The sequence below is a fragment of the Heptranchias perlo genome, chromosome 23, assembly GCF_035084215.1.
Source record: "Heptranchias perlo isolate sHepPer1 chromosome 23, sHepPer1.hap1, whole genome shotgun sequence".
In the NCBI taxonomy this organism is placed as follows: domain Eukaryota; kingdom Metazoa; phylum Chordata; class Chondrichthyes; order Hexanchiformes; family Hexanchidae; genus Heptranchias; species Heptranchias perlo.
In genome coordinates, this window is record NC_090347.1 from 10,244,943 (window position 1) to 10,255,726 (window position 10,784).

Consider the following 10,784-nt stretch of genomic DNA (forward strand, 5'->3'; position numbering starts at 1 on the left):
GGATCTGGTGCCCTCAGCTTCACAGAAGTCAAATCACCCATGTTCAGGAGCTTGAGAACCACACATCTGCGCTTCGGCTCAGCGCCCACGATTACAACCCCGTTGTGGCATACCCTGTGAGCCTTCACCTAATCGGTCGTCTTCTTCACTCATCCCTAGTCCAAGGAGAACCCACTTTTATGTCCTACTGGGACGGGAGGATAGCAGTTTATACCCTGAAATATGTTATTTTTTTTTAAATCTATAGATTTCACTTCACTCCCCTTCCCCAAAAAGAATCCAATTAAATAGTAATTGGCATCTCAAAAGTTTTAGGGTTTGGGTTAACCCTGGAGGATGTGCCCATCCTCAAGCTTTCCCCTTTTAATTAAATCAGTGAAATAACAGACTTCCACTAAATCTCATTTTTCTTTTGTACAAAGGATAGATAACAGCTTTTTAAACAAATGCAGTTCTGTCTCTGCACTCAAGCAAAATTCATCTCAGTAATAGGTACCAACTACTTTACTGTTCCTTACTTGAAAGTTTTATAAAAGCCATACACCATGAATACACATTTTAAAAACTGAAGGCCATTCAGTGCTGAAAAAGTTTTTAAAAATTCACTCTGCAGCCAATATTAACCTCCTACCATTTCCCAACAACTGTTACTAGCATGAATTACTTCTAATTTCATATAGCATAGGTAAAAATGTATCCTGCACCCTTCATCCTGTGTTCTTGCCAAACTCCTCAAACTTTCAGAATCCATCTGTGACATTGCTATTTTTAAATGAGAGATTTGCAAATATCTGCTCTCGAAGAGCTTATTTTCTGTAAAACTCCCATTCCAAATTATGCATCAACTTTATAATCCGAATAAAATGAAAAGCAAAGCTGAAAATCAGACATTGTAAGCAAAGCCTTTTCAATGTACATTGGTTAGTTGAACAAAATGCACTACAGTGCAATTCCAGTAACATGCACAAATTTCTCTGCAGTTTGGAATTAAAGGTTTAGTCTAGGTTTGTCTGCTCTGGGGACTGTAGCAGAAACAATAGGAAAAGGATTTAAAAGATTTGGAGAGGTGGATTTTGTTTTAATTTAAAGTACATGGGAACTATAGTGCATAACGTGACAGCTGGCTCTTTATTACTAAAATGTATGTGATGCAGCTAATATTTCCAGTTTCCCCATTGTTGGGACCTCGCCCCTCCCTATCTCTGTAACCTCCTCCAGCCCGACAACCCTCCGAGATCTCTGCGCTCCTCCAATTCTGGCCTCTTGCGCATCCCCATTTTCGTCGCTCCACCATTGGCGGCTGTGCCTTCAGTTGTCTAGACTCCAAGCTCTGGAATTTCCTCCCTAAACCCCTCTACCTCGCTACCTCCCTCTCCTCCTTTAAGACATTCCTTCAAACTTACCTCTTTGATCAAGTTTTTGGTCACCTATCCTAATAGCTCATGATGTGGCTCGGTGTTTAATTTCGTTTGATAATGCTACTGTGAAATGTTTTACTACATTAAAGGCGCTATATAAATTCAAGTTGTTGTTACTAGTAAAAAACTACATATTAGCATAATTTAATAACTTAATCCAAAAGATGGAAAACAGAACATAAGAGATAGGAACAGGAGTAGGCCATACAGCCCCTCGAGCCTGCTCCGCCATTCAATCAGGTCATGGCTGATCTTCAACCTCAACTCCACTTTCCTGACCGATCCCCATATCCCCTAGAGTCCAAAAATCTATCTGTCTGTCTGGGCCTTGAATATAATCAAAGTCTCAGCATCCACAGCCCTCTCGGGTAGAGAATTCCAAAGATTCACAACCCTGAATGAAGAAATGCCTCCTCATCTCAGTTTTAAATGGCCGACCCCTTATGGTACTGAGATGGTGTGGAACAGGGAGGAGAGGACTTTTTCATTTTTTTTATCCAAGATTATGAACTTGATCACAACATCCAATTTGAAAACCGAACTTTGCCAATAAAATTTCAGAAAATAAATGGCATGTTGTACAATTCTGCATGATATGCAAAATGATCTGTTTTGCATTCTGAAAAACAATCGGCATCTCAAACCAATTATAATTTTTATATAATGTTTAAAGGATTGTAGGGATCGAGTTGAACCAAATTACCTGTAGTATGAAAGATTGAGTGCAAGACTCGCTCCTTTTCTGTTATGTCTGTGTAGTGTACCAGCCATAGAACTGGGATCAGTCTGCTCCCAGGCCTCCACCCATATTATTCCAGAGCGGCCACAAATAACTGGCTTTAAATTTCCCCTCCCTCCACAGTAAAGCAGCTGGTCGCAACATGACCCCACACCAATATATTTGAAAACACAGTATATTTGGTTCAGCAAGGGAGGGAGGGACAGCTACCACAGGTGCACCACCTCTCCGTGGCCACAAGTCATAGTGCTCCAAGGGCTGGAGAAACCAGATTTAAAAGGGAGGGGGGAGAAACAATCCATAATACTGCTGCATACCTGCAGCATCCAAAAGGCAACAAGAGTTATTCATTCCATCAGTTTCAAATTATTGCAAAGCAATTAAAGGAGGTAAAATCACAAATTCTGAAAATCTGAAATAAAAACAGAAAATGCTCGATATGTATGTAGGTTAATCAGCATGAGACATTAATCTATCTTTTCTCATTCAGCAGCTGACTGGCCTGCCATGCATTTCTGCATTTATTATGCAGTATGCCAGAAGGAGCTCTTTTTCTTAAAACAACGTGCATATATATAGCATCTTTAACATAGTAAAACTACCCAAGACTCTTCACAGGAGTGTAATCAGACAAAAATTGACACTGAGCTAAAAGAGACATTAGGACAGCTTGGTCACAGTGGAAGATTTTAAGGAGCATCTTAAAAGGAGAAGAGACAGATGGAGAGGTTTAAGGAGGGAATTCCACAGCTTAGGGCCTACACGACCGAATGCACTGCCGCCAATGGTGGGGGGGAAGGCTAAGCCAGTTATGCTCCATAAACATTCAAATCTGCGTCCCTTGGACTTAAGGGGTCGAGGCTGTAACAAGGGGAATGACCAGGGTGGGAGAGAGTAAGGGTTTTACTGGGGACAAGGGCATCAAAGGTGGAGATAAGGGTGTGATTGAGCAGATCGGTAGCTGCAAAAGTATCGTGGCAAATGGAGGGCCAAAGGCTAGGCGTTTGGGAGTTTGATAGTGCCACTGTAAGTGACTTGGGGGAGTTTTTCCATGGGTGGACGCAGAAGGAAGTAGGGTTGGAAGGGGGATGTGAGTAGTAAGGGATACAAGATGGCCTTGTCTATGATTGAGATGATGGGAATAGAGAGGCCAATTGAGATGGCATGGTCGAGAGGATGGCCATGAATATGGGTAGGAGAGTTTATATGGAGGGAGAGGTTTTCAGAGGACAGGAGGGGAATGAACAGAGGAGAATGGGCAAGATGAGTTGAGATAGAGTCTTAAATCACTGAGGATGAGAAGTCGCTCGGTGCAGAGGCTGAGGGAGGAAAGCAGTGAAGATATCTCAGAAACTTGATGTGGCCTTGGGTGGGCGGTAGAGAATGAGGATTTTAAGGGAGAGACGAGAAGAGTGGAACAAGGCGAGATGCTCAAAGGAGAAGGTGCCAGACGAGTAGAGTGACAGACCAAGGTGAGATTTGGTGATAAGGGCCACACCACCACTGCAGGTGTTGGAAGGTATAGCCAGGCGAGGAGTCTCAATGGGGAGTCTTCAGTAAGGTGTCATCACTGGTGAGCCAGGTTTCCTTCAAGGAGATGAAAACTTAACTATTTTAGTAACAACGCGCAAGCAAAGATAATAAAATGTTACGTTATCCACAATTCTAAAAAGCACAGTAACAGTTACACTGTGCTTTCCTTTAGAAATCATAATCAAAAATATTGATGTAAAATTAATGTTTTTTTTAATGGGATGATCTGAGATTACCTTTAAAACAAAAACAGAAAACATTTGAAATCAACAATCTCAACAATCAAAATTCATGTACAGACAGCGCTAATAATATTCCACAACCTATGAAGGACACAGCTGCTAGACTGGGCCTGCGGCAGGTGGTGAGCAAACCAACACGAGGGAAAAACTTACTTGACCTCATCCTCACCAATCTACCTGTCGCAAATGCATCTGTCCATGACAGTATAGGTAGGAGTGACCACCGCACAGTCCTCGTGGAGATGAAGTCCCGTCTTCGCACTGAGGATACCATCCAACGTGTTGTTTGGCACTACCACCATGCTAAATGGGATAGATTCAGAACAGATCTAGCAGCTCAAAACTGGGCATCCATGAGGTGCTGTGGGCCATCAGCAGCAGCAGAATTGTATTCCAGCACAATCTGTAACCTCATGGCCCGGCATATTTCTCACTCTACCATTACCAACAAGCCAAGGGATCAACCCTGGTTCAATGAGTGTAGAAGAGCATGCCAGGAGCAGCACCAGGCGTACCTAAAAATGAGGTGCCAACCTGAAGCTACAACTCAGGACTACATGCATGCTAAACAGCAGCAGCAACATGCTATGGACAGAGCTAAGCGATTCCACAACCAATGGATCAGATCAAAGCTCTGCAGTCCTGCCACATCCAGTAGTGAATGGTGGTGGACAATTAAACAACTAACGGGAGGAGGAGGCTCTGTAAACAACCCATCCTCAATGATGGCAGAGTCCAGCACATGAGTGCAAAAGACAAGGCTGAAGCGTTTGCAACCATCTTCAGCCAGAAGTACCGAGTGGACGATCCATCTCTGCCTCCTCCCGATATCCCCACCATCACAGAAGCCAGTCTTCAGCCAATTCGATTCACACCACGTGATATCAAGAAACGGCTGAGTGCACTGGATACAACAAAGGCTATGGGCCCCGACAACATTCCAGCTGTAGTGCTGAAGACTTGTGCTCCAGAACTAGCTGCGCCTCCAGCCAAACTGTTCCAGAACAGCTACAACACTGGCATCTACCAGACAATGTGGAAAATTGCCCAGGTATGTCCTGTCCACAAAAAGCAGGACAAATCCAATCCGGCCAATTACCGCCCCATCAGTCTACTCTCAATCATCAGCAAAGTGATGGAAAGTGTCATCGGCAGTGCTATCAAGCGGCACTTACTCACCAATAACCTGCTCACCGATGCTCAGTTTGGGTTCTGCCAGGACCACTCAGCTCCAGACCTCATTACAGCATTGGTCCAAACATGGACAAAAAAGCTGAATTCCAGAGGTGAGGTGAGAGTGACTGCCCTTGTCATCAAGGCAGCATTTGACCGAGTGTGGCACCAAGGAGCCCTAGTAAAATTGAAATCAATGGGAATCAGGGGGAAAACTGTCCAGTGGCTGGAGTCATACCTAGCACAAAGGAAGATGGTAGTGGTTGTTGGAGGCCAATCATCTCAGCCCCAGGACATTGCTGCAGGAGTTCCTCAGGGCAGTGTCCTAAGCCTAACCATCTTCAGCTGCTTCATCAATGACTTTCCCTCCATCATAAGGTCAGAAATGGGGATGTTCGCTGATGATTGCACAGTGTTCAGCTCCATTCGCAACCCGTCAAATAACGAAGCAGTCCGAGCCCACATGCAGCAAGACCTGGACAATATCCAGGCTTGGGCTAAGTGGCAAATAACATTCGCGCCAGACAAGTGCCAGGCAATGACCATCTCCAACAAGAGAGAGTCTAACCACCTCCCCTTGACATTCAACAGCATTACCATCGCTGAATCCCCCACCATCAACATCCTGGGGGTTACCATTGACCAGAAACTTAACTGGACCAGCCATATAAATACTATGGCTACAAGAGGAGGTCAGAGGCTGGGTATTCTGCAGCGAGTGACTCACCTCCTGACTCCCCAAAGCCTTTCCACCGTCTACAAGGCACAAGTCAGGAGTGTGATTGAATACTCTCCACTTGCCTGGATGAGTGCAGCTCCAACAAAACTCAAGAAGCTCGACATCATCCAGGACAAAGCAGCCCGCTTGATTAGCACCCCATCCACCATCCTAAACATTCACTCCCTTCATCACCGGCGCACTGTGGTTGCAGTGTGTACCATCCACAGGATACACTGCAGCAACTCGCCAAGGCTTCTTTGACAGCACCTCCCGAAACCCACGACCTCTACCACCTAGAAGGACAAGAGCAGCAGGCACATGGGAACAACATCACCTGCACGTTCCCCTCCAAGTCACACACCATCCCGACTTGGAAATATATCGCCGTTCCTTCATCGTCGCTGGGTCAAAATCCTAGAACTCCCTTCCTAACAGCACTGTGGGAGAACCTTCACCACACTGACTGCAGCGGTTCAAGGCGGCAGCTCACCACCACCTTCTCAAGGGCAATTAGGGATAGGCAACAAATGCTGGCCCCGCCAGCGACGCCCACATCCCATGAACGAATAAAAAAAAAACTTCCATATATAGTTTTTGAGCATGGTTCCTAAGACAGTAAAATGTGGCTCCCCACTTAATGTGTTTCTGATCATATTGCTGAACCCTGTGATCTCACTCACAAGATCACATCAGATGAGGAAGGGCTTCAGCCAATTTTGGTTCCTCCATCCAGAAAGACCCTAAGCTTCCCCACTGCGATATCCAAATTGTACTTTAAAAGATTCCACTACTGTATCTGGAAGTTCTTTCCATGTTGATTACTCAGAGAAACTTCCAGACATCAGTCCTAAATTTGTCTTTTACTCGTTTGAACCTGTGTTTCCTTGTCCTATTCTCAATTTAGTTTGAAGTCAGTTTGCCTTTTCAATGTTGTTTATTATCTTATGAACATCTATAAGATCACCTCTCAGGCCCCTCCTTTCAAGGCTGAAATTCCAATATTCTCCAGTCTTTCTTCATAATTCAGACCTCTAACACTAGGGATCAGCCTTGTGGCTTGTCTCCACACCATCTCCTATGCTTGAATGTCTCCCTCGTGTCTTGGTGGCCAGAACTGAGCACAGTACTCGAGGTGTGAACGAACCAAAGCATGACCTTCACACAACTATTTTGGCTATATAACTTGGCTCGGTTGATTGTTGTTTTGCATTGGTTGAACTTAATAGCAGCAAATCTGCTAAGACTTCCAGGTCTCTTTCAATGTTATCCTTTGCTACATTGACATTATTCATGCAGTGCATGCTTGACCCACTTTTCCTTCCTACGTCCAGTACTTTACTCCTGTCCGTATTAAATTTCATCAGCCATTATTCTCCTCACATATATTCTGTCGAATTCATTTTGTAATTTCTGAGCTGCCTTCTCTGAATCCATTGCCGCTGCAAATTTGGTATCATCTGCAGCAAATGTCACCAATTTGTATTGAGTTTCTGAATCTAAGTTATCGATACAAAATAGAAATAGTAGCGGTCTCAACAACAACTCCTAGAGCAACCCACTGAAGTACTGAATCCTACATTCTTGACAAGCTGGTGGGGGAAGGAACACATTAAGATACATGGAGCCAGAACTTGGCAGAATTTCCTTAGGCCCTTACAAGGTGATGCAAGATTTTTATGCATCCTTTCCTAAGTGGATTTTAAAATAATTTAGCCCATTTCTCAAACTAAGTAAATCTATTTTATATATTAAAAACCGTGCATCTGGCATGTCCAGATGCCACAATTTAGACTTTGTTACAGATAAGAAACAATCTTAAATTGCTGGAGGGTTCTGAGCTGCAGCCTCTGTGATCAAAGAACAATTGAATTCTAACTGGAGGCTTGGTTTACTTAATTAGACTTTGGGCCTTAGCCCTTAAAATAGCATATCATTCGACTTACCATGTACAACACACAGAAGATCCATTAGTAAACTATAAAAAAAAAGTGGCCAGGATTTTCATGCAGTTACTCTAGCTCCCTGCTTTCCCCTGCCTCTTCCTGGATTTTCTGCCGGAAGTGACAAAAGACTTGCAATATGCCTGCCCAAATATGACAGGAATACGTCATCCATATTTCTCATTATTTGCACCCAGAAACACTTGGGCAATAGGAACGCCAGGATTGAGTGTTTCTGGAGTCCAGGATTGCAATGACAATTAAAGGACTACTTTAGCTGGTAGAAATGGTAACAGGGCAATCAACTGCATAGGTTAAGGCATTTTGTAAAAAGAAAATTCCCCCCAACAACTGCCAGCCCACAGAAATTGCAAATCGGTGTTGGTACCTATATTGGGGGGGGGGGGGGGGGGGGGGGGGGGCGGGGAGAGGAGAGAAGAGGAAGAGAAAAAGATAACACAAAGTACACTTAAGCCAATATACTTTAATGTTGTGCTAATATGCATCTTATACAATACTTCTAATTCCCCCATTATGGCAAATCATAACCCTTAGCATAACAAATATGAGTGAAACATCTGTGTGACCCATGTTTCAGAGTCCACACCTAACAGCGAGTAAAGTATGGACTCCGGAATTTGAGAAGTACCACTCAGCTTGGAGCCCTTTTCTGGCAGCCCACAGGTGTCAGGCAACCACCACCATCCCCATCCCTCATCTCCCAACAAACCAAGACCATCTCCTAATGTCAAAGGAATCACATACTAATGAACTCCTCCCAGTGCCCCTCAAAATTCAGTTAACCCTCACCAGAACCTCAGGAGTCACCAAGTTATCCCAAAGCCCAAACAATGCGTAGTTTCCAATGTGTGTCCAACAACCCTGAACATGCTGCTGCATTCAACTGTATGTACCATGTCATAACAGTATACAACAACTTTACAAAATATGGCATACATTGCCTTTCCTCAACAAAGTTTTTTTTAAAAAGGCACTTTAGTAGACCAATACAGATATTTTAAAGCGCTGGATATTGTGAATAAAAACAGGAGATGCTGGCAATGCATAGCACATCAATCAGCTCCAATGAAGGATCATACCCAAAATATTAACATTTCTCTTTCACCTGTCACATTTCCATCATTTGTTTTATTGATGAATGCCAGATTATGTAAAGCTATTCTCTAAAGAAAATCTATCTCACCCAGCACTTACACTGAACCACGTCCAATGAATACGTATTTAGGATCACTGGCCTCATACTTTTACTCTCCAAGCATTGTAAAATTCTTCACGGTTACAATGCTGGTCAGACATAGGCCAACATTATTGAACTATTTCTACATAAACTGCTAAAAGTATATTAAAACCCTGCAAAACCACTAAAATGATTCTGCAGCCCAGGTTTTGCATCAATAACAAGAGTCCTGGGAAACTTAATATTTTAAACAATCAAAAATAAATTTAAGAATCAAATAAATGTAAGATTTAAATGATGAAAACATACATTACTAATCATTAAAAATTGAAAATAAGGAGGATTTTAAGGCTTGTCAATGGCTCACTTTTTGGCAAATATATCAATTGTGACAAATGGTTCAATTAAACTCTACAAAACTGCACTGATGCTTCCACAAATGTACTTTTTAATTAAATTTACAGTTCCTCTTAAAGATCAGACATAACCTAATTTAAATGCACCAAAAACAATGTTACAACCAATGTGCAAAACACAACGGTTTGTTTTTCTCTTAGTTTTAAAACAGCTTTGCTTTTGATTTGTAAGCCGGCATAATAACAAGAAACTATTTTATTGAGTCAATTTTGGAATACTGATTAAAAATAATATGCACATTTAGGGGGGGGGGGGGGGACATGCACTCGTGTGCTGCTCACTGAAACTAAACCATCCTGATAGGAATTGGAAGTTTTATTCTGGACTGCACAGAAACTTTGGTGCCAGCCAGCCAGCAACTGGAAAGTTGCATGTGAGAGTGAGTGTGGGTATGTGTGTGTGGGTGAGAGAGAGTGTGTTTGAATGTAACCTCCAGCAGGTCGGTAGGGGGTGGGGGAAGAGAGAGAGATCGCCAGTGTCATTGGGATCAAAGGGTGCAAAGTCAATGGCGGAATTTACCCGATCTTTCATGCGCCAGCTCTGTGTGACCGCCTTGGAGCCCTCGATTTTCTCCGAGTGCCGCTTCTTCATGAAAGCCACTGGAAGGTTCCAGTCAGTCATGTCGCTGTGGTCCTCCTCGAGCAGGTCCTCCAGCAGGCTGGCGCCGGCCATGCTGCGACCCTCCTGCCGACTCCAAGCGGCGGCGGCCGGCTGGCCTGCCCGCCTGGCCGGGGCTCCCAGCGACTCCACTCGGTACAACCGGAGACCACCCCCCCCCGGGGGAGTGTGGGGGGGGAGGGAAGGAAGCTCCCCTTATCTAGGGTGAGGAGGGGATGGTGGTGGTGGTGGTGGTGAGATTAAGTGAAGGCGGTGCCGCCGACTCTGGCTGTCCGCTCGCGGCCGCTCATTCCGCCCGGACGGAGGACGCCATCTTGAACGAGACCAAAATACACCGCGTCCTTACGGCAAGCGCACGGCTCAATCCGCGCTGCTGCTTCAAAACCGCAGCGCTCTCGCATCTTCCGCTCAGGACCCATTCAAGCTCATTCTCCTATCCTTGCACCGGGCTGTGTTTCAAACAGCCATTAAAAAAAATTCTACTGCCTTAACCTGGCATATTATTTCTCAACATTTATCGTCTATCACTCTGAGTAAAATATTTTTTTCTTGATACCTGTTTCGAATTTTAGTTTAACTCGTCCAAAATCATGAATTTAATGTATATGCCCATATACTGTATAATCAGAACACACACATATATATAAATAAAAGTTTTATTGTTGCATCACACCGTTCTAGGAGAAGGGAACTAATACTACAAGAAAAAACTTGCATTTATATACCACCTACCACAATCTCAGGACATCTCAAAGTGCTTTACAGCCAATTAAGTACTTTTGAAG

At 43.8% G+C, this 10,784-nt stretch overlaps 1 protein-coding gene across 1 annotated transcript in view; it reads right to left on the minus strand.

Moving 5' to 3' along the window:
• The window catches only part of rptor (regulatory associated protein of MTOR, complex 1), a 355,394-nt gene extending 345,085 nt beyond the window's left edge, over positions 1–10,309 (minus strand). The window contains exon 1 of the mRNA XM_068003988.1: positions 9,901–10,309. Coding sequence (XP_067860089.1) covers positions 9,901–10,053 — 153 coding nt within the window. The 5' untranslated portion in view covers positions 10,054–10,309. The remainder of the gene's footprint in view (positions 1–9,900) is intronic.
• Between the last annotated feature and the right edge of the window lie 475 nt (positions 10,310–10,784).